This window comes from Anomaloglossus baeobatrachus, chromosome 1 (assembly GCF_048569485.1).
Source record: "Anomaloglossus baeobatrachus isolate aAnoBae1 chromosome 1, aAnoBae1.hap1, whole genome shotgun sequence".
Taxonomy (NCBI): Eukaryota; Metazoa; Chordata; class Amphibia; order Anura; family Aromobatidae; genus Anomaloglossus; species Anomaloglossus baeobatrachus.
Window position 1 is genome coordinate 819,417,769 of NC_134353.1, and position 25,074 is coordinate 819,442,842.

A 25,074-nucleotide genomic window follows, 5' to 3' on the forward strand; every position below is an offset into this window, starting at 1 on the left:
ATAGCACACATACATGAAAAAAGATTGTCTGAATGAGGCCTTACCGAGAAAGGAGATAATTGCATTAAATCCAGCAAAGAAGAGAAGTAAAAATTCCAATTCATTTGGAAACCACTTATAATAATAAATAAAAATCAAACATTGCAAAATAATCTGCTGCATTTGTTTTCTTTTCTCAGAAAAAAATGCTTTGTGTAAATGTAAGATGATAAAACAATCCTCACCCTCTGTGGCTGAAGATATGCACCGCCTCAGCATCATGATTCAGATGTGCTTGACTGTGTCCATATAAATGTAATTCTGTCCTAGTCAATGTCAATTTCATTGTCATGCTGTAATGTCATTATTCAGCCACCAGGAGCCGCGGTCTTATAGCAGAACAGAAAGACTGTATACACATGGATGTAAACACAGGAAGGGGAAGTGCGGCCATTTTGAGGAGCAGTCTGTAGTTATCTAGGAAGGAGGCAAGACGGCGATTCAGGGTCATCTGAGTGGAAATATCCCTACGGGACCAGAGCCGAGGCTGTGTGAAGCCTATTGTGTCTGTGACCAGATCTGCGGCAAGTGGGACGAAATTACTGCCAGGAACGCGGCTGAAAGAGGGGAAAAGATCGGAGCTCAGTGTGAGCAACGCTAGACATCATGTGGGAATTAAGTAATCACCATCTGCGCCACCTGCCAGAGGGGATTCTTATCCCTCCACATCCATCAGTTATCTGTCTGGACCAGACCCGGGTCAGTAAGACAATTAAAGGTCACTGCGCCGCCTCTGTGAGTAAAGGGGGCTTTACACGCTACGACATCTCTAATGCGAACTCGTTGGGGTCACGGAATTGGTGACGCACATCCGGCTGCATTAGCGATGCCGTTGCGTGTCACACCTATAAGAAATTTTGCATCGTTGCAAAAACGTGCAAAATCGCTCATCGGTGACATGGGGGTCGATTCTCAAAAATCGTTACTGCAGCAGTAACGAGGTTGTTCCTCGTTCCTGCGGCAGCACACATCGCTCCGTGTGACACCGCAGGAACGAGGAAGCTCTCCTTACCTGCCTCCCGGCCGCTATGCGGAAAGAAGGAGGTGGGCGGGATGTTACGTCCCGCTCATCTCCGCCCCTCCGCTTCTATTGGGCGGCTGCTCAGTGACGTCGCTGTGACGCCGCACGGACCGCCCCCTTAGAAAGGAAGCGGTTCGCCGGTCACAGCGACGTCACCGGGCAGGTAAGTATGTGTGACGGGTCTGGGCGATGTTGTGCGGCACGGGCAGCGATTTGCCCGTGTCACGCAACAGATGGGGGCGGGTACCCACACTAGCGATATCGGGACCAATATCGCAGTGTGTAAAGCCTGCTTAACTGTGCACGCAACACATTACCTATAAGGTTCTATACCTTTTTTTATATTGCATATCAAGCTAAATCGGTTTGCCAATATATTCTCCAAACTAAATACATGACAAAATTCAGAAAATTAAAGATTTTTCCAATCCGCTAAACTAAAAGATCTCCTTAACGGAGTTTTCCACTTTCACAAAAGTGGTGCCCAAACATTTGCCCCACATAAAGCACCGGCTCCTGAATCTCTGTATTTGCTGCAACAGTGTCAACATGCCTACAACACAAATCACGGCTGCAACCAATCTCTGAGCTCAGTGGCTTTTGCTGTCTATATCACTAGAGCCACTGAGTGCAGTGATTGGCTGCAGCGGTGATGTGCGCTGTAGTTATGATATCACCACGGCAGCCACAACACAGACTGGAGCAGCAGCAGGAAAAGAGAGCTGAACATTGGGACGCCAAATACTATCTGTGTTTGTTGTTTTACAACTATGCAATTGTTTTGGCATCACTTCTGAGAAACTGAAAAACCCATTTAGCTGGACTAAGCTGCAGAACCAAAACCACGTTGGAGTCCTTGAATCTTATTTGTATTGGTGTCTTACAAAATAGACAGTGCTGTGCCTGGTAAACAAAGAAAGCAAAGCTTTACTTTCCAGGGTGCCAGAGCTTCTTCAATCAGCTGATCAGTGAAGGTGTCGGAAGTCAGATCCCCACTCATCTCATATTGATATTCCATCAAATAGGCAGACTATCATAGACATCAACTATAAAAGCTCGGAAACCCCAAAAGTGTCATACATTGGAAAAAATACAAGTTGTGCGCATTCCTCATTATTGATGAGGTTTAAATGGTGGAGTCTGAGGTCATACATCTGCTATGATTTACAGCTGAGAAAACTGCAAGTTAGATATGAGGTTTGGTAAATATTAACCTCACATACACTTTGGCCCAAAAACCTTAAGGTATTTATGATGCTTTGTTACAATGTAATAAGAGAAAGTGCAAAACCTTACATACATCTATTACCACATTTATGAAATCTTTTTTTCTTGATATATTTATCCCAAATCAAGGGGTTCATGAAAAAGCATTTTTATTGGATGGGGACAGAAACATTGAAATGATTCTGCATGAAAATAGACATTAACAATGTGATATAAGAACTGAATAATCAACTGAAACCTGTCAGCAGTTACCCCACAACTAAACCCGCACAAAATGTCAACATTATCCTTCTTTACGAAAATGTGTGTTTAAATCTGGGGCGTTGGGAGGAGGCACCGAGTCTGTTGCATTTGTTACAAAATATCCTTAAGGGAACATAATTTCAAAAGAAAAAAGTAAGTACTACTTTTTTTAATAAAAACAATAAATAAAAAATAGCACCGCTAAGAAATGGTGTTGCTAATAGCGAAGACCTGGGCTTCTGGTTGGGTGCCCTGGATCTTCAGGTGAGTGATACTTTGAACTGTATTGGAATCTGTTTATGCAGGGGAGAAGATTTGGTTGCTTTGATAACCTAAGTATAACCTTTTTTTGTGGGGGTAGCACACATTTGGCAATAATTACTTCTGGGTATCTCAGGGGGCATAATTTATATGTGACACTAATAATTTTTAAAAGGGGTACTCAGTGTCACAAGAGTTTTTTGCAAGTATCACCAACTGTTATAGCAGCGTCAGGATCTGTGCTAGAAATTCCAAATTCTTGCACTCTGCCTTCAAACTTCTCTAATGTTTGTGATCAGCACAGTAAGACTCATGCATCGACCCGCAGACTTATCACTCAGGAACAGGATATCAAGAGTTAATCTTTGCTGGCCTGCTTGTTAATTTCCGTTAGTCACATACTTTAGAAGAGCCAGTCATTTTTACTCCCCTCCTATATATGCTGGCTGGACACTTCCATAAGTGCCAGCTATAGCTCGTCTACACTGGTCTGGATAAGTGGTTTGATCCAGACTTACTGGTGGTTGTAGTACTTTATTGTTGTGAGAAGTTGTGGTGTTAACTTTAACCCTTGTTGTCCTTTTGTTGCTACCTTACTTCTCTTGTTTTTCTCCTTCGTTTCTTACTCTACAAACTCACAGAAATAAACAGTATCTGAGTTTTTTTCCCCCCCTGTCTGTCTAAATCTGTGTTTCTATCACACTCCTGCCACTTTGAAGGGGAAACAGATTAGCTTTGGTCAGGAATATAGCCAAGCACAAGACTCAGGCATCTCAACCATTAGGGGTAACACTGAGGACAGGGACTAGTGTGATGGACAGTATAGGAGCCCCCTTCCCTCGTTACCCTGCAGTCACATTGTGACACTCAGGAGCATTATTTGTTTTACGGGGAACACAAGAGTTATTGTTCTAGGGGGACATTCAGGGGGCATTATTACTTGGTTAGGGGCACAAAAATTGCCTTGTCAACACCATGGCACTGGTGTGGTGCACCCCTCAGGTGTTAGGTGTCAAGGTGGGTGCCAAAAGCAGAATGTCTAGTGACTTCAGTAATGAGTGTTACACATGGGAAATCAAGTTAGGTTTTTTCAGTTTTATTCCTAACGGCATCTTTGGAGAGAAGACATTATAGTCTGTCCCGTGTAACACAAACCTCATAATAGTCTTTGTATTGATCTTCTTACTCTATAATTAAAAAATACAGTAAGATTCAACAATAGTGAAATTTCTTACCTTCTGTATTAACATCAAATGCTAAAACCATCACTGGTACAGTTCGCTGATTCAATATTTGTTTTAATAATGGAGCAAAATTGTTCTTTATTTCCAGAAATAAAGATTTGTTTTTGACGTTAGACTTTAATATAATGATATCTCCTTCTGAAATTGTGGCCAGAGAGCTTTGCAAATCACTTGCAAATGTACCCTAGAAAAGAGTAAGCAGATATGTTTCAACACTGATGATTTCTATGTGTATAATCTTTATTTCTTTCAGTAGCACTAGGCTTGGTGTCCTTTCCTAGTGAAAGGTTTCCACTATGTTTGTACATCTGGAAATATCTATCACAAATCACCCACTGAGCTTTTGTGCTTGTGTAAGGAACATCCGTATAAATGGTTCTCCGCACCCACTCCCCCAAATCCTGATTTAAAAGAGAAATTATTTTATATTTATGTATGAGTGACAACAAAAAGAAAAGAAAAAAAGCTTCTCATCCAACACCCACTCATGACTGGAATTTGGTTAAAATAAAATAAAAATTTGCATAAGACAACTACCGTGTTTCCCCGAAAATAAGACCTACCCCGAAAATAAGACCTAGCAGGAGTTTTCCGCAAGGCTTAAATATTAGACCTATGCCGAAAATAAGACCTAGTCGCAGTTCAATAATGAAGTGTCCATGCAGCTAAAAAAGTTAAAGAACACTGCAGGACTCTTCATTATAGAAAGCAGACACCCCCAAAAGAGAGCAGAAAGAAGACAGAAGACCCCGCAATCTTACTCACTAGACACCGACCGGAAGCAGTGGAACACATCAAGGACCTGCAGCGGAACACACACCCACACCCATCAGATCGCACACCCACACACATCAGATCACATATACACACATACATGAAATCGCACACACACATTCACCACATCCAGCAATATCGATTGCTTCTGGGCGGCATAAGGATCTGGGACGCTGTGCAGGGGAGTACCAGGACCTGTGGATGGACTGTATGGAGAACTCAGTGGTGGAACGCATCACAGAGATAAGAGAGCAGAAAGTCCCCTGCTGTCTGGAAGCAAATGGTATCACCGGATGTGGTGAGTGTGCGTGTGTGCGATTGTATGTGCGATCTCATGAGTGTGTGTGTGTGTGTGTGTGTGTGTGTGTGTGTGTGTGTATGCGATCTGATGTGTGAGTGTCGGCCAGAAACAGGGGAGGATGGCGTGCAGCATATCTGCTAGGAGCGCTCATCGTAGATTGAGGAGGACCTGGGAGGCACGCAGACGCCTCGGTTCTAGTAAGTATGACAATCTTGAGAAGGGGATCTGCATTTCCCCCAACCATGTTTCCTCAAGAATAAGCCCTCTCCCAAAAATAAGACCTATTGCTTTTTTCGGGGCAAAAAAAAAAAAATAAGACTGTGACTTATTTTCGGAGAAACAGGGTAGTATGTGTCACGCTGTACTCTAAGATGTACAATAGCAGTACAGCGCAGTAATGTGGGACTGAGAGGATTCCTGAAACTATCTGAGAAGGTAGTTAGCTGGTAAACCACTAGGGGGCGTAAAAGTGGAGGAAACGTATGAGCAGGGAATTCCCTAGCAGGGGTAATACTAGTCAAGCCCACCAGATGGCAGTAGAATCGTCAGAAAGCCGTGTCACAACATGAGGTCTTGTAAGTACACAAGGGCAAAGTCTAAACGTAGTCAGAGGGAAGCAAATAGTCAGTAGCCGGGAAATCAGAGCCTAGAAGCGAGGGGGAGTGGGAAGACAAGACAGAATAGAGGTAAACAGATATGGAACGAACAGGGAGACAGCGGGAGAGACACTGATGGAAACAGACAACAGAGGAGGTTACCAGGTCAGGTGAACACGGAGGTCAGGAGGGGGCAGGGCAGACAACAGGTCACTCAAGAGCAGAACACAGCAGAGCCAGAAGTATCACTGGCAAAGTCCAAGAGAAACAGTGCCCTAATAAAGCAGCCTGACCTCCAGAACGAGGCAGAAAGGATTAACCCCTAATGTGACTTGCATCAGAAGTGAAACTAAAAAAAAGGCTCAGCTCCAGCTGAGCCAGGAGTCAATCATGACAGTATGGTTTTGATGTATAGGGGCATATGGGTTGCAGAGGTAGCAGTTGTACCAGTGCACAGGTGCAGAAGTTGGGGTCAGTTATACCTTTGCCATCTGAGAAGACAAAAGTATTATAAATGGTATAAATTAGGAGGTGGTTTTGGTGCAGTTTTTGCATTGAGGTCCACAAACTATACATGTGCCTGCAGGTAAAACTCTGTATGCCCATATTATTTTTCTCAGAAGCAATTCAGGCATGAATCTCAGTTTTACATTGCAAATGTCATTGCCATTATTAGTACAGATGAAAGGGTTAAAAAATTGTAATAATTGTGATAATCCTGATGGAGTATCAACTCCGAAATGCGTTGAATAAAATCACTTTCTTGCGAATTGGTATCATCCTTTTGTGAACAGCAGTGAGGCTTTTAACCCTTTCAATCCTACTGTCTGCATCTCCACATCATGGGGGCTCTTATCATTCACTCCTACAGTGGTTATGTCTCACACAACCTGCCCAGATGAGCAAGTAATTACTTTGGTCTCACCTCACTATCTTCTCAGATAAGACCCTATTGCTCTTGTCTCTTCCATATCTATTTCTACTATCAGGTGAGGATTACTACAACAGAGGGAGCTTATTTCTGAATGTATATAGCAGATATGAGGGGACTAATCACCCACAAAGATCAAGAACTATCCCCACCAGAGGGTACTGTACATTAATGCCTGAGTATGAAAATAGTGTCATGCCAGAAACACGTATGTGTATGTGTCAACTGACTTACTGTATCCTCACCCATCCCTTGTAGACTGTGAGCCTTTGCGGGCAGGATCCTTTCTCCTCCTGTACCAGTCTGTGCCTTGTATTGTTCATGATTATTGTAAATGTCCGTATTATGTGTACTCCATTTCACATGTAAAGGGCCATGGAATTAATGGCGGTATAATAATAAATAATAATACAAGTTAATGTATGTAATGTAATTTTTGGGGTCCCTAGCCTATATGTAACTTCACCTGCAGGTGAGAAATAGAGATTACCTTGGCATTGGTTTGGGGCTCTTTTGCATTGATCAATACAATGGCTAAACATCTCATATTCCTATTATTCATAGCAGTTATGCATATTCCATTTTCATGTTTTTCACTTTTTCAGATAGTTCATTGTATTTTTCAGTCTAGTATTCCCATAGCAGTTTTGCTTTTCATCAATCCCATATACATTGTGACTTGTGTGCAACTCTTTATCCTCTTGAATGTTGAAACACTGTCACCAAAAAGTGGTATATTATATAATATATGAGGGGCTGCTGATAAGTCTTTGGCTTTACCCAGAAAGAAGTGAGATAGGATGATGAAACCTTACATTTATTCCACATACTCTCCACTGATGTCAACCCACTTCATACATCGGTATTCCAAGTTCTGTAAGCCTAGCAAAAAGAAGGATTTCGATTGTGCCTCAAACAAGGCATCCGTAGCAGCCAAGGCATCAGAAATGGTGTAAAATTTGGTACCCTTGATGTGTTTCTTCAGGTTTGGAAACAGATGATAGTCGAAGAGAACTAGATCTGGTGAATAAGGTGGGTGGTCAACCAGCTGGAAGCCCAGCTCTACCAGTTTTCCAGTGATCGCTTGTGCAGTGTGAGCAGAGACGTTGTCTTGCAGGAACAAGATTCCTTTGGACAGCTTGCCACGCCTTTCGGCCTTCAGAGCTGCCTTCAATTGGTTCAAAAGTTCAATGTAATACCTTGCATTGATGGTGGAATCCTTTTGAAGGTAGTCCACTAGCAGCACACCCTCCTTATCCTAGAACACATAGACCATCACCTTGGTGGCTGATTTGTGTACCATGAACGTCTTTGGACGAGGAGAACCACTGTGCCTCCACTCTTTTGACTGCTCCTTGTTTTCAGGGTCATACAAATAAATCCAGGTCTCATCCATAGTGACCAGTCAATCCAAGAAGTTCTTATCAGTCTGGAAACGCTGACAAATGGACCGGGAAGTTTTCACTGGCATGTTTCTCTGATCTGTTGTCAAACATTTGGGGACCCACTTTGCAGATAGCTTCCTCATGTCCAAATGTTCATGTATAATGACCCAAACATGTTCATGGGAAATCCACATGATGTCTGCTATTGCTTTAGCTGAAATTCTTCGATTCTCCAGTATGAGGTTGTGCACAGCCTCGATGATCTCCGGAACAACAACCAGTCTCGGTCGTCCAGGATGTTCCTCATGATATAGAAGGGTTAATAGTTTCTATATTTCTTCATTAAAGATATTTTATTGTTATTAGTAAGTATATCTGGTGGTAGTTCATAGTCATTATGGAGCCTTCGGAATAAGAGACAGGCTCAAGGATTATTTTTGTCTCTAAATGTTCTTCTTATCTTCTTCTTATCTCATATGCATGACTCTACATTTTTGTTTTGCTAAAACTTAAAGGTCATATGAGCAACTTGTAAAGTCCAGCTAGAAGCTTTATTTGCAATATCACATTGATCTGTAAATGGTATAAAGTGTACTTTGGTTAAATAAACAGAAAATTGATCATGCCCACATGGATGCTGGTCTTTTTCTCCGAGCGCTCGATCTTGATTAGGTCTGAAGAGGCCTAATTGAGAAGACCTCACTGGTGATCCCATAAGCTGACTTGTGACAAAACAGAACAGCTACAACAGTTTTTGGCGCCCAACGTGGGGCCGTGGCCAACCAGCCTATTCGGAAGAAGTTTTGGGGACTCTGGAGACAGTGAAATTTCAGCTGCAGCAAGGTGAGAAGCTTTATTCTTACACTTTATTTCACTTTATTTCACTCTCTCTGATTTCCCGAATATTCTGGGTAAGGCTGTACACACGGTTCAAGAACTCTGGCATCACCAGTGAGTATTGTTTTTTCATGCATGTCTGAATGAGAGTTGAAATATAGAGTAATAAGATAATCTGTTGTCCGTCCATTAACTGATTGCATAGATTGCATAGTACGGAATTTGGGACAGTCTCTGTATAATTACATTTGCTGTGTTGCTGTGTTTTGTGTTTTGCTTTGGTCATCTTTGCATCTTTGATGGGCAATACACTGGTCTAGGGATATGTGTTCATAAGTGGTTTCATATTAATGCCTAGATAAAGTAGGCAGGCAATAGGTTGTTGTATATTGATGAGAAGTTTCTGAATAACAAAGTGATGAGAAATTGAGATAAGAGACTTGGTGAAATAATATGTATGTATAAGTTTAATGGTTATAGGTCATACTGTGGACTGTGAAAAGATGTTCCGGTTGTGAAATGTCACAGGGCATAGCCATATAGAGTATTTGAGTGGATACCTGACATATGTATGTTTTCCCATCAGTGTCAAGAGCGGTTTAGATAATTTTATTTGCATGTGAGGTTAACTGATCCTTGGAAGGTGTATTGTTACATATGTTTCTGGAATCAATGAATGAGTAGGACAAGTGGTCCTGGGATCTGTCCTTATAGTGAGATATTGTGTGTTTCTTCCCCTCAAAATGGGGATGAAGGTTTTATAGCAAAATAGAATATTACTACTGTGAAGGTATATAAGTAGTCTCAATTTTCTGCTGGGATTGTGTATTATACCAGTGGGTATTAGGATTGTGTTTTGGAAAGCTGAATCTGGACGAGATAACACTCTTGCTAAACAAACTGTGCGCTGACATTCTTTTGGGAGGGGTCAAGTGAACAGCTGCGCGATTTTCTGCCCTCTGTGAGAAGTCAGCTCTGTTAATTGTTTTGGTTTAACTCTAGTTTACGTTCGTTGCTGGAATACTTTGTAAAGGACCAGCATGGAGTAGCCAACTGCACATCAGGTCTAAGTGGGTTAGAGAGCATTTGTGGCCTTCCCACTTACATGGAGGTGGTCTAGCAGGTGAGAGGACTATCACACCTGGTCCTTCCTGCTTTAGTCATCTGGTCTATTGGGTGAGAGAGGTTTTTTAACCCTTCCCAATACGCCCTACAAGTGTAGCAGGTGAGAGTGAATGCTGATTGAGCCTTCTTGCTACCACTTGAGAGCCCATTCTGACTTGCCAGGAGACGTGTGGCCTGTTAACAAGGTTCAGGGACACTGAGAGGGCATTTGCAGAAAGGTGGGCTGTGTGGGAATAAGTTGAAGCCATGGGCAACTTGTTCAGTGTGCAGTGTGGGGCTCCAGCGGGATCCAAAACAGCCAAACAGATAGTGCAAGAAAGAGAAGGCAAAGAAGCAGTGAAAAATGTCAGACCGATACTCAAAAAGGCAGACATGCCAGAGTACGGATGTTTGGATGTTGAGAAATGGCACAGATTCAGGGAAGAGGTGCAGCATTGTGGATGTAAAGAAATAACAGTGGGATGTATTATTATATTATTGTTATGTAAAGTGTATTATAAATGTTTTAATGCACCAAGAGCAAAAACTGTGACTGCTACCGCCCCCCCTTCACATGATCAGAAACCCAGACCAGATGAATGGACTTGTAAACATTGTAGTCAGAAAAACCCAGACTGGAGAAGTACTTTTGCTACGTGTAGTGTTACTCGCCCTAAGCAGATTGCACTAAATCCTGTTCGAACCAGATCACATGTGATGACAGAGGACGCTGACACTGAGACAGAGGTAGTGAAGGAATTGAGTTTTGCGGAGGAAGCTGGACATTACTCTGACGGTGAGGAAAGAAAACAGTTATCTGACCCTGAAGACCAACCTTTCCCTCTTTCCCTGACTGACGTAATACAGCAGGAAGGGGAGAGTATAGAGACGTACTTTTGGAGGTTACAGCTGAAGTGGGCAGACGTGGGGTACAAAGTCAGAACCTCCCTTAATGACAAAATACTGATGAGTATATTTGTTAACGGTATGAATAAGTTTTTACGAGAAGCAGTACAGACAGCCAGACCTGAGTGGAGAAACATGGACCCAACAGACCTTCTGCAAGTAGCTAAGGGAATTGAACTGACAAAATGCAAGCGACCAGTTATGTATGCTAGAGCACAAGGAAAACAGTGGAAGCAGAGAGGGAGGGCACCAGGTGACCGAGTGACCGTACAGTGCTGGAATTGTGGACAGAATGGACATTACGCCAGACAGTGCAAAAACCCCAAATAGGAGAGGGAGCAGACTGACTCTCCTCCTTCCTTCCCTCCTCCTTTGCCTCTGGCCTAGGAAACTGGTGACCACGAAGGGACTGGAGGGATTGGTGTTTGAAATTCCCTTGATAAAACAGTATCCCTTAAGCCCAGCCAAATCAATGGCCCTGACCAGAGAATATGTGCAAGCAGGGGCTCTAGTACAAAGGTCCTCCCGCCTGTAACACTCCCTTGTATCCAATCAAGAAAAAAAGGGCCCAAAGGTTCCCCTGACACGTACAGAATGGTGCATGATTTGAGAGCTGTCAATGCTGTCACTGAGAGTGTAACACCAATTGTTCCAAACCCACATACCTTACTGTCACAAATCCCAGGGACCTCCAAATGTTTTACAGTAATTGATTGGGCAAATGCATTTTTCTCTGTGCCTCTACACCCTGACTGTCAGTATCTTTTTGCCTTCACACATGAGAGGAAACAGTACATGTGGACAGTCCTCCCGCAAGGAGGAATGAATTCACCTACCATTTATTCTACAGCTATGGCAGGAATTCTGGAACAGTGGCAACCGCCTCATCCACAGGTTACGCTATTGCAGTACGTGGATGACCTTTTGCTCTGCTGTCCAGACCAGACGTCCTGCAGAGAAGCCACAATTTCTTTGCTGTGTTTTCTGGCAGAGAATGGTTGCAAAGTTTCACGTGAAAAATTACAGTACTGTAAGCAAAAGGTAACATTTTTGGGTCACTGTATCTCTGAAGGTACAAGACACCTGACTGAGGAGAGAAAACAAGCAGTCCAAAATCTCTCCCTACCCAGGTCCCACCGGCAACTGCGCACCTTTTTGGGCTTAGTGTCATACTGCAGGCCTTGGATAAGGTCTGCCTCGCAAATGATGCAACCCCTCTATGATTGTCTGTCATCTGACCCCTTTGACCTCACTCAGGAAGCTATTGATTCCTTTCATTCCCTTAAACTACTCATTGTATCTGCCCCGGCCCTGGGTATTCCAAATTACGATCAACCATTTTCCTTGTTTTGCACAGAACAGGGAGGGCATGCGACAGCCGTCCTCACACAGCAACATGGTGACAACAGAGACCAATAGCTTACTACTCAGCGCGATTGGACCCAGTTGTCAGAGGGTCTCCCACGTGTGTCCATGCTGTAGCGGCTGCTGCAGTACTGCTAGGGAAGGCTTGCGAGATCACATTGATAGTTTCCCGCTACAATTTACTCCCCGCATGACATCCATGCTATACTTGTGCAAGTCCAACCGAAACACCTGTCTATGGCCAGACAGCTCAGACTTGAATGTGCCCTTCTGATTCCTGAGTATGTCACCCTCAAGAGGTATAATGTTCTGAATCCAGCCACCCTTTTGCCAGTAGATTCAGAAAAGGGGGAATTGGTGACAATGGTAGCAAGTGAGGATGAATACTTTGACATGACGCACGAGCATGGCTGCATAGAGCTGATGAGTCAGGAGACAGCAGGTTTTCCACATGTCTATGATACACCTATTACTAATGCAGATTTTGAGTTTTTTGTAGATGGCTCCAGATACCACCTGGATGGGAGATTCTACACTGGATATGCAGTAGTATCCTCACATGAGGTAATCCGAGCTGAACCACTCCCGCCGCACATGTCCGCGCAGGAGGCGGAGCTAACAGCGCTCATTGAGGCGTGTAGAGCGGGATCAGGTAGGAAAATTAATGTTTATTCAGACTCAAATTATGGATTTGGGATCTGTCATGATTTTGGCCCTATCTGGAGAAGTAGAGCTTTTCTTACGTCAGCTGGTAAGCCTATTAAAAATGCAGAATTGGTAAAACGGTTAATGGAGGCACTAATGTTACCAGTCCAGGTTGGCATCATTAAGGTGAAAGCACACACAAAAGGTGACTCACTGGAGGTAGCGGGCAATAGAAGGGCGGATGCAGCTGCGAAAGCAGCGGCAAAGAGGCCTAGGGATCAGAGGATAGTGGCAGGGAGCCAGCAAGTCCCAGCCACAGTGAGTCTGGATGTCCTGAAATCCCTCCAGCATCAGGCTGCCCAAACAGAGAAGGAACACTGGGGAAAATGGGAGCTGGGCTGAACTCAAATGGAGTATGGGAAAGTAAGGATAGGTTGTGTTTACCAAGGTCCCTGTTCCCTATGATGGCACAAGCAACACATGGCCCCTCTCACGCCTCAAAAAGTCACATGTGTAACCAGGTGAATGCCTTCTGGATCGCTCCTGGCTTCAGTTACGTAGCCTCCAAACACGTACAATCCTGCATTATCTGCGCACAACACAACCCAGGTAAAACAGTAAAAAGTCCCTAAGAAAGCAACACCCAGACCGCTCTACCGTGTCAACGACTGCAAATAGACTACATACAACTACCCAAGGTAGGAGTGTATGAATACGTCCTGGTATGTGTAGATCTCTTCTCAGGATGGGTTGAGGCCTATCCAGTAAAATGTGCAAATGCTAAAACAACTGCAGAAAAACTGATGAAGGAACTAGTCTGCCGGTATGGCATCCCAGAAGCCATAGAAAGTGACATGGGTACACACTTCACTGGAGAAATAATGAGGGACATTATGCAGGCCCTGGGAATAGAGCAGGCATTCCATACCCCTTATCATCCACAGAGCAGTGGAAAAGTAGAGAGATTAAACGGGACACTTAAACTAAAAATTCAAAAGGCCATGGCAGAGACAGGAAAGAATTGGGTAGAGTTCTTATCCCTGGCACTCTTTTCAGTCAGACACACTCCAAATAGAAAGACAGGCTTGTCTCCTTTTGAAGTCCTGTTTGGTAGTGCCCCAAAAACAGGTCTCTACTTTCCACAAGTGTTACAGATGCAGCACGGCACTATGACAGCCTACGTCCAGGCCTTACAGGAAAGACTTAATGTGGTGCATAAACATGTCTTTTCATCCATTCCAGATCCCAATGCAAGTGCAGATGTGTATCAGCTGAATCCAGGTGATTGGGTGGTCGTGCGCAGACACATGAGAAGGAGCCTAGATCAACGCTTTGATGGCCCATTCCTAGTCCAGCTGACCACATCCACCTCAGTGAAACTTGAGGGAAAGCCCACCTGGATCCACGCCAGTCACTGTAAAGAGGTCACTCCACCGGCAGAATGACAGTTTTGCTAATTATCCTGCTAGGTGTAGCAGGGTTGCTGCACCAAACAAAGACACTGAGCGAACTTTTAAATACGGACTGGGATAATAAACTCATTCGCCACCATATTTCTCTTACTGAGGACATGGAAGGAGAAAAGCCAAAAGACTGTTGGATCTGCACACACAGTTTTATTTTCTTCAAAGACTATGCCATATTTAGCCTTACCTCTGGAACCACAGGAGGTGTTGATATCAGACTGTATGTACAATGAAACCTGGACTCTATCGATATTCTGGTGAAAAGATGTATTTGCCACCTTGACTATAGCTGGAAAGGTCACTAATCCCTGGTTCCAGCTAAATATCACACAGCCTAGGGGACAGTCGTGGTGGATGGAATACAATCCGGACATTGAGGATGTAGTTACCAAAGTAAAGACTAAGATCCCTCATTCAGGCCCCATTACCTACGATGGATTATGGTTCAGTCTTCAATATAATGATGTTGCTATCTGTGGAAAGGACAATGATTGTTTCCGTGTGTTTGTGTCTATGTGTGTATCTACATACATGGTCACCAGTTTTTGTCTGTTCTCCTATTATATGTATATACATGTGTATGTATATATGTATATATATGGATGACTCCAGCGAAGACTCCTGGTGAGGAAATACATTTTCTTTTATGAATCCAGCTAATTGGTTTAAGGGCCTAGCAGGTTGGGTTTCTGGCATTATACAGTCCTGTATGCAAATATTGTTATTCTGTCTATTGCTTTATATAGCTGTAAAAGCATTGATATATGCATTAGCTAAACTAATGAATAATGTATGTTCTAAGAGTTTCAGTATTGAACCCTCTGTAGTTTACTACGGACCCCAATTGGCCTCTACTGACGGGGAGTAGGTGTCCACACTGAGGGTGGATGGGTGAAGTGGTAGGAAGACCCCTCATGGGTACTAGGCCCATGAGCCAGCAGCTCCTGTTTGGACGCCTACTGACCCTGTACTGAAGGTTATACCATTTACAAAAGGGGGAAATTGATATAGAAGGGTTAATAGTTTCTATATTTCTTCATTAAAGATATTTTATTGTTATTAGTAAGTATATCTGGTGGTAGTTCATAGTCATTATGGAGCCTTCGGAATAAGAGACAGGCTCAAGGATTATTTTTGTCTCTAAATGTTCTTCTTATCTTCTTCTTATCTCATATGCATGACTCTACATTTTTGTTTTGCTAAAACTTAAAGGTCATATGAGCAACTTGTAAAGTCCAGCTAGAAGCTTTATTTGCAATATCACATTGATCTGTAAATGGTATAAATAAAGTGTACTTTGGTTAAATAAACAGAAAATTGATCATGCCCACATGGATGCTGGTCTTTTTCTCCGAGCGCTCGATCTTGATTAGGTCTGAAGAGGCCTAATTGAGAAGACCTCACTGGTGATCCCATAAGCTGACTTGTGACAAAACAGAACAGCTACAACACTCATCATTGGTGCTGAAGTGGCCCTTTTTAAATTTGGCAACCCAGTTCTTAACTGTGGAATATGAAGGGCATTGATCCCCCAGTGTCTGCGACATAGCACCATGAATATTCTTCACGGACTTTCCTTGCAAAAACAAGAATTTTATCCCTCCTCTGCTCTCAGTTGCTGTGATTATCGCATTAGACTGCACCTTTTGTTTTCCCGCGTGCGTAGAACACTGTTGCCATAAGCAACAAACACAAAATTTTGAAAACATATATTAGACACATAAGACTTTCATGTGATGTAACATTCATTACCATAGAAACAAAAAAAGATCACAAAGCCAAAGACATATCAGCAGCCCCTCGTATTTGAAGGGGTAGTTCACAAACATTGATAACCAAACAAAACACCCTTTACACATCTGAATTAGATATAAAACATCACAGCTAAGTGTGGAGTTTGGGGATATGGTAGTACATGGGCTGAAACTGGAAAGCCATGAAAAAGCATCTTTATTTTGGCCAGAATATTACTACGCCAAGAAATGGAATCATTGCCAACGATGTTAAAAATTCCTCATTACGCTTTTGATTACAGTTGGTGGTCAGTTTGTAAGAGAGCTACATGAGTGGTGCCATTATCAGTTTTTAGACCTACACTCCACATTTGACTTCATAGAGGCATACTCACGTCACATTCACTCAGGAGTTGTAGTAGACTTTTGCTATTTGCTCCATGACTCTCTTTGCTGTATTCTCTTCTGTCGCCTCTTGCAGTCCAAGGTGTTCCCAGGGACATAGGCTGCGAATGTGGCCTTTCAATTTTATCCTTTGTACAACCCTAGAGATGCTTCACACCTTATTTTTAACCCCAGCTGGTTCTGCAATGTCATCTACTTTACTTGTAGGCTCATACTGTTAGGCCCATCCTGGCACTTAATCACCCTAACACATCACTGGCAGGATTACACAACACAAGCAGTCACTCCTCATGTCCACAGGCACCCCTATTCTTCTGCAGAAGAGGTCACAACTTTTATGGAGCAACAGCTCTTCGGCTTCTTCTTGAGATTACATTGCCTCTCACATATATGGGCTGCAATCTAACCTTAGCCCCTTATAAATGGGTAGACTCTTTTTAGGGAGTACATAGACATTCATATGGTAATCTGGCAGCTTCTGGTGCCAATCTAACCTAGGTGTGATGCATCAAATTGAAAGTGATGTCTACTCCCATTTTTCTACAACACAGGCTAATTACATCAGTTCATCTGCCTGTGTGTGGTGGGAGAAAAGGAGCTTATGTAGTGTCATGTTCAGGGCTGTATTTGTAGCACCCCTGAACCCATCAGGGCACTACAAGGTACTGCATCCTGTCAAAGATGCAGGGACTAACCCCAGGGACCTGGAAGACCAGTAAAAGCAAAACACATTAAAATCCCAGTTTTCCCATCCACAGACTGGTGACAGACTAGAGTTGGACCCAATGCATGGCCACCCAGTGGTGGAGCCGATCCAGTCCACTAGACAACAACCAAGTGGCAGGGGATGGACAGTTAGACAGTTCGTAAGTGGAAGTGAGAGGAGACGGACGTAACTGCACTGACACGGGAGTGTGACGGTGACCTGAGGGCCGAGGCGTGTGGTTGCCGGTGGAGTACGTAAGAGTACTCCCGGAACCATAGCACCAACGGGGTACAGAGCCCTAGGTCAGGCAAACGCTCCAGGCAGACCTGATAAAATCTGCACAGTGAGGTAACCATCCAGGACCTCAGTGACCTTAGAAGCCCGGGGGCACCAGCAGTAACGGGAGAACCAGGGACCGTAACGGAAAACCGACCCTACAGGGTTCACACTGCTCGCCGTATGGATCAGAGACTGAGAGACTAACAGGAGGGGACCCCCAGACGCTCCATGCCACGGGGACCCACCAACTTGAGAAAGGTATAGGGGAAAGAAGCCACCAGCTCACCAACCCGGCACTTGGACTAAGGGAACCAGAGGTGAACTTTATTAAATATTCCTCTGTACGTAACCCCCTTCAAGTGAACCCCAGGGTCACGAAACCGGCCACCGGCCACCCAATGAACTGTCCCCGTAAATATACAGCCCGGGACCGAGTACCCCATAGCCCTGGGGCGAGTTATATTCATATGTTCACTGGATGAAACCTCCTCACTCAACTCATGAAAAGCACTTTTTGATGTTTTAACCCATTACATTTAGTGACCATAATGGGGTAACTTTCAGATTGTTACTATCACCCAACCGTTCTGCCAGGAATACTGGCTAGGGCTTGCTCAGCCAAGTGATACCAACATTGGTTCACAAATATGCATGAAAACAGCATAAATATATTAAAGGCTGAAAATCGATAAGATACGCCCAATATAATGGCAGCCAATAAAGTCTCACTTAGAAGCTGTACGGTCCCAATAAAGTGATTGGGAGGGTTACCCATGCTTGCAGTCCACTTGTTTGTTAGAGGGTGTGGAGACATTTTTCCATCCTCTTATAAACTGTCTGTTTTCTATAATTGCCTACAGAACGTCAGCAGAATCTTTACACACCGGCAAGCATGGCCCCTCATAAAGCCACCAGTGTCTGCTGACCTGCAGTATATTAAAAAGATCTGGACATGCATTTTACATAAGAAAAACAGTACTTAGAAACTTTCTCATGTTGGTCTAATAATGCTATATTAAATGAAAAAAATGTAGAAACAGATGTTAACACAACCAGATGTTAGCATATAATCCTTATCTTACAGAATGTGTACTCTCCACTGACATTAATTCTTATGCATTGCAGCATTATTCTCAATGAACACTCAGCAGAATATACTTTTTGCAAATATGAACCCAGTGCTAACCTTTTATTTCTGTCATTACAGTCTACATTTTGGAATGAAGCGTAGGCGATCAACTTAGACAGTGTACAATGAAACCATTATGTGAAAATGTGGCCAGAGAAGTAAGCATGTGTCTAGATGAGTATTTCAGTTTTCCAGTATGTTCCAGGACATTCCTGTGAAGGACAATACCGTGAAGGACATATATTCTTATTATCGGTCCCAGACAACATTGTTCAATATATATATGAAAAGGAAACAGGGAACAAATACAGAGGTTTCTGCTTCCTTTCTGGCAGAAGGGTTAGGAAATCTCAAGGCAGCGTCCAAATAACTATAAAAAAACTCATCTAATAATTACACTGACAATATCTGACAAATCTGAAGTCACAGATCTGTTGGGGGTTTGGTTGTATATTTCCCTACTCCACTACTTATCTCACAGTCTTCTGAAATATATAATTGTCACCTTTGACTGTGAGGTTCATCTGCAAGAATACCAGGACATTAAAGGGGTGGTTCACAATTCTGCAGTGGTGACCACATCTTTGTAGAACTGAAGGGAGGCTTTATGTAAATACCTTGTGCTGCCAATTCAGCCTCTGAGCAGCGCTATCACAGTCTGCTGTTCCCCATCACGTGACCCCCCGGGCTCCGTGACCTCTGGGATCTGGTGATGTCAGGTCAACTTCCATTGCGGCTGGCTCCAGTCTTCCTGTGTGACTGGGCTGTGGGCGGCGTTTCACTGCTTGTCACATCCCAGCATCACAGCCCAGTATGTTTTCTGCTTGTGGCGCTCTACAGTGAAAGAGAGCACATACGAGATAGTGGGCTGTGATGCTGGGCTGTAATGAGCAGTGAAACACCACCCACAGCCCAGTCACTCAGGTAGACTGGGGCCGGCCACGATGATGTCAGGTCAACTGGAAGTTGACACGACATCACAGGATCCCACAGGTCACGGAGCCCGGGGGGGTCATGCAATGGAGAAGAGCAGACCATGATACGGCCGTTCAGAGGCTGAATTGGCAACACATTATTTCTGTCCAGGCCTATTTCATGAGTTTTATTTTTTTAAAAATTCTGTGGAATCATGGTTGAAAAGCAATGTCTGACTTTCATTTGTTCATTTTCAAAGATCTTTTTATTTATTATTACTTTTGTAAGATTCAAGTTATTTCTGTAACCAAAGTGGGTTTTTCTTTCATTAAATGAGGGGTACCAACAATTTTGACCACATGTATAAGTATAATTTTTCCCTTTTACTAATCTTATGCTTTATATTCTCAGAGCGTAACTGCAAGACCAGTAACATATAGCAAGAAATAGGCTCCATACTATCCACAGATAAACTGCAGTTTGTGGCTGTTGACAAATTACAAAGATATGCAAAATTTGGGTGTATGAAAATGTTTTGAAATCCAATGATTGTTATATTTTCTTATGCCCTGATTTAAAAAAACAAAACAAACAAAAAAACACTCCTATTTTTAACGATCAGCGAGATGAAGAAGAAAAGTCTTTATTGTAGCCAATAATGTACACATGATTTTATATAAAAATGTATTGAAATAAGTAACTTTTTTGGAAATTAATTCTTGCGCCTTTTTCTTTTCTCTTCAAAGCTTTTTTTGATACCTTTTCTCTGTACAAGTCCTGCGGATCTTCTCAGTAAAGCATCCAGCAGTTGTCTCCCATCATGTTCACGTTCCAACTACCTTGGTATCTTCGGTCCATCACCTTGATATCCGGATGAAATCTTTCTCCTCACTCTTTGCTAACAGCACCAAGGTTTTCAGGAATTAGTCCATATGGGAATATAAAAAATATAACGTCAAAATTCATCAGACACCTCAAGGCTTTGAAATGTGTCAGCATTTTCTCTACGATGAACTTTAATTTTGGATCTTTGTTGTTACCTAGAAATTTCTTTACGACTTTTTAAAAGAATCCCAAGCCCTTTTCCCAACAACTTTCATTTTTGTTTCAAATACGTCGTCCTTCATGAATTTTCAATTACACGAACCCACAAAAATGCCTTCCTTCAGTTTTTGCTTTGGACAGTCCCTGAAACTTGATACACAGGTACTTAAAAGTCTCTCCTTTATGTAGAGCTTTCATGAATTGCTTCATCAATCAAAGCTTAATGTACAGTGGTGGCAGGAGAGATTTAGGGGGATCAACTAAATCTTCTGCAACTATGCTATTGAATCCAGTTTGCAAAAATGTTCTCGTTGGAAAACTTGTTTGGCTCCAGTGATGAGTCCTATCCTGGCTGTCCCATTCATATCAAAAACATTGGTACTTTGTGCATCCTCCTTGGTGCCCAAGAAGTAAGAAAAGAACTTTCAGATCACCACATATTGACCATCCTTTGATTCTCGTAGTTACAATTCTTGAGAATAAAGTCTACATTTCAGCTTTCCTTCAAGTGCACAGAATGGCCTACAGGCACTGAAGCATATTTGCTGCCATTGTGCAGTAGCAACTTTCAGACTTTTTTTTGGATGAATCAATAAAGAGTCTCTACTTGCTCACATTGTACTCAATGTTAAATAATTTAAACAGCCGGGAACATCACTGCAATACACTAGAGCCCCATCTTGAGAAAAGTATGGAAGGAATTCCTTTTCTCTCCTTCTGTACCATGAAAATCAGGTACCAGGAGCTAGCAGGTTCTTTTCCTTTAGTCTAGGGCTTAAAATGTTCTGCAGAATGTTTAGGAAAGTCCAAGTCTCTGACTAAATATTTTAATTTGAACTGGGAAAAGAGTCATGGATTGTTGGGACAAGTGTGAAAGTCTTCATCAGAATCCTGCTCTTCATGTTTTAAATCATCTGAGTCAGGTCTATCATCAAGTTTCTCTGGGGGTGAAGGGACAGGTATTCCCGTACTGTGAGGCACAGGACGATTCGTTGACTGGAGGTCTAGGCATATCATTTCCTTCTTATTTTTAAGGTTGAATCCCTCTATGTTGCTTGTACAAAAGTACCAGTCATCACTATGGTTTTGCATTTCCATCCAGATCATAGGCACACCAAAACAACCGCTCTCTTTCTTCTCTTTAGACCACTGTCGTAGTTGTTCTACACAAACACAACACACTATATGTAGAGCCCACAACTTGTCCTGATCACCTAGTTTTACACCAAAGTATGCATAAAAGATTTTTCTAACAAAGTCTGTAATGTTCCTTTGTTGTTTCTTTACTAAAAAATAACGGCAAATGTAGCAAAAGTTGTCCGGTGAATTACAACACCACATTGTACCCAAAATCATCTACTAAAGACCATGCAAAGGGGTCAAAGTATGTGCAAGAAAAAGCCTATAGACTCCGTGTTTGTGCAAAAACTGTAAATGATGGAATTTTTTCGATATTTTTACTGAGTTTAGGGATTGAAAGTATATAAAAATCACCTCTTATCAAATAATTTTACCCTTGTGTAGTTGACTACAAGGACAGTCTAAAAAACCAGTGTATTGTGCTCTGTATTACATATCATCATATTCAACTTTTGAGCAATATATTGTACATAACAGAACAGTATTATGCTGCACTTATTATAGCTTAAAGGGGTATGCTCAAGTTGTCTCTAGAGCAGTTCAGAGCAATGCAGCCTCCTTACTTCCTGGTTTATGGCAGGACAGCCTCTACTTCTTGAGTGACAGTTCTGGTGATTAGTGGAACTGTAGTATTAATAGGACTATACAGCTCAGCACAAGTTCTGCTGTAACACATTCAGATAATGGTGGTTTGTTCTGGCATGTATGTACTGTTATCACTATATTCATATATAGAGATAACAGGGCATTTGAACAAGCACACAGCTGAGGACAGCAAAAGCCAAGAATATAAGTCCTGCTCTGAGAGCAGCTGATAATTGGTGCTGATGATTTTGCAAGACTTAATAATAATAATAGCAAATTGTGAGGAACTGAGACGCAGGGGGAGGGAGGTGAGCGTTGAATACATATCAATGAACTAGAGACAACTGAATGGTATGTTAGTAGTTAATGCTCTCCTGGAATCTACCTACTGAAGACTCTTGGCCAGGGTCTAAGCAGACACTAGTGCCCGAGCTATATGGAAACCAGCTGTACATTACAGTATGAAAGATAAAAGAGTTCATTGCCAGAGAATGACAGCAAATATAAAAAGCAAGTCATTTACAAACTTGCTTAATTATATACTCTCTAATTAACGCAAATTATTAATTTGACAATACCCCTTTAATGAAGCTTTTTACCAAGTTGTAGACCTTTCTTCCCCCAAAAATAATGCAAAAACTGGGGGAGGTCCTAAATATTGCATTTTTGTTGAATATTATTTTATATTTCAATTGAAAAGTACCAGAAAACTTGTGCAATCAAACTAATAAATCTATAAGTACAGTGTGGATAAAAAAGTATTTAGTCAGCCACCAATTGTACAAGTTTTCCCACTTAAAAAGATGAGAGAGGCCTGTAATTGACATCATAGGTAGACCACAACTATGGGAGACAAAATGAGAAAACAAATCTAGAAAATCACCTTGTCTGATTTGGCAAGATTTCTTTTGCAAATTATGGTGGAAAATAAGTATTTAGTCACCTAAAAACATGCAAGAGTTCTGTCTCTCAAGGACCTGTAACTTCTTCTTTAAGTGGCTCCTCTGTCCTCCACTCATTACCTGTAGTAATGGCACTTGTTTGCACTTGTTCAGTATTCAGTACTGTATCAGTATAAAAGACACCACAACCTCAAACAGTCACACTCCAAACTCCACTATGGTGAATAACAAAGAGCTGATAAAGGACACCAGAAACAAATTTGTCACCCTGCACCATGCTGGGAAGACTGAATCTGCAATAGGCAAGCAGCTTGGTTAGATGAGATCAACTGTGGGAGCAATAATAAGAAAATGGAAGACATACAAGACCACTGATAATCTCCCACGATCTGGGGCTCCACACAAGATCTCACAACATGTGGTCAAAATGATCACAAGAACAGTGAGCAAAAATCCCAGAACCACACGGAGGGACCTAGTGAATGACCGGCACAGATCTGGGACCACTGTAACAAAGGTTACTATCAGTAACACACTACGCCGCCAGGGACTTAGATCCTGCAGTGCCAGACGTAATTCCCTGCTTAAGTCAGTACATGTCCTGGCTCATCTGAAGTTTGCTAGAGAGCATTTGGATTGTCCAGAAGAGTATTGGAAAAATTTCATACGGTCTGATGAAACCAAAGTAGAACGGTTTGGTAGAAACACAACTCGTCGTGTTTGGAGGAGACAGAATGCTGAGTTGCATCCGAAGAACACCATACCTACAGTGAAGCATGAGAGTGGCAACATCATGCTTTGGGGATGTTTCTCTGCATAGGAACTAGGACGACTGATCCGTGTACATGAAAGAATGAATGGGGCCATGTATCGTGAGATTTTGAGTGCAAACCTCCTTCCATCAGCAAGGGCATTGAAGATGAAACGTGGCTGGGTCTTTCAGCATGATAATGATCCCAAGCATACCACCAGGGCAACGAAGGAGTGGCTTCATAAGAAGCATATGAAGGTCCTGGAGTGGCCTAGCCAGTCTCCAGATCTCAACTCCATAGAAAACCTTTGGAGGGAGTTGAAAGTCAGTGTTCCCAAGTGACAGGCCCAATACATCATTGTTCTAGAGGAGATCTGCATGGAGGAATGGGCCAACATACTACCAGCAGTGTGTGCCAACCTTGTGAAGACTTACAGAAAATGTTTACCTCTGTCATTGCCAACAAAGGATATATAACAAAATATTGAGATGTACTTTAGTTAGTGACCAATACTTATTTTCCACCATAATTTAAAAAAAAAAAAAATTGCCAAATCAGACAAGGTGATTTTCTGGATTTGTTTTCTCATTTTGTCTCTCATACTTGTGTTCTACCTATGATGTCAATTTCAGAACTCTGTTCTCATTTTAAGTGGGAGAACTTGCACAATTGGTGGCTGACTAAATACTTTTTTTCCCCACTGTATGTAATGCAAGAATGAGTACTTTAAAGGGTTATTCCCATCTCAGCCTTTACATGACTGAAATATAAATAACTCCTTCCAGGATCCAACCATTGCAGTTGGAGCTATGGAAACAACTGAGAGTGGCTGAGCAATGCTGTTTGCCTTACTCCTGAGTTATAGTTTGCATATGGATTAAGAGACATTGCTAATTACATTGTCATGCTCTCACCACCGGGGATTCAGGCCATGAGCGCGGGTAAAGAGGTGGACTCACTGGAACACAGGGGAGATACCCACACTTACCCTTAGTGGAAGAGGCTTAACTAAGCGCCTGCCACGAGGTGGGATGCCAGGTGCCACTCCTAGGAAAGCGACCGGGAATGTGGCAGCTGAGCTGGAAAGGATAATAGCAGAACTGGGGGACAGAAACTCAGAGCAGCACAAGGGGCACAGT

At 42.6% G+C, this 25,074-nt stretch overlaps 1 protein-coding gene across 1 annotated transcript in view; it reads right to left on the reverse strand.

The window, feature by feature from the left end:
- Window positions 1-25,074, reverse strand: part of RHOBTB3 (Rho related BTB domain containing 3) — a 118,314-nt gene that overhangs the window by 76,207 nt on the left and 17,033 nt on the right. Inside the window, exon 3 of the mRNA XM_075325082.1 lies at window positions 4,027-4,219. Coding sequence (XP_075181197.1) covers window positions 4,027-4,219 — 193 coding nt within the window. The remainder of the gene's footprint in view (window positions 1-4,026; window positions 4,220-25,074) is intronic.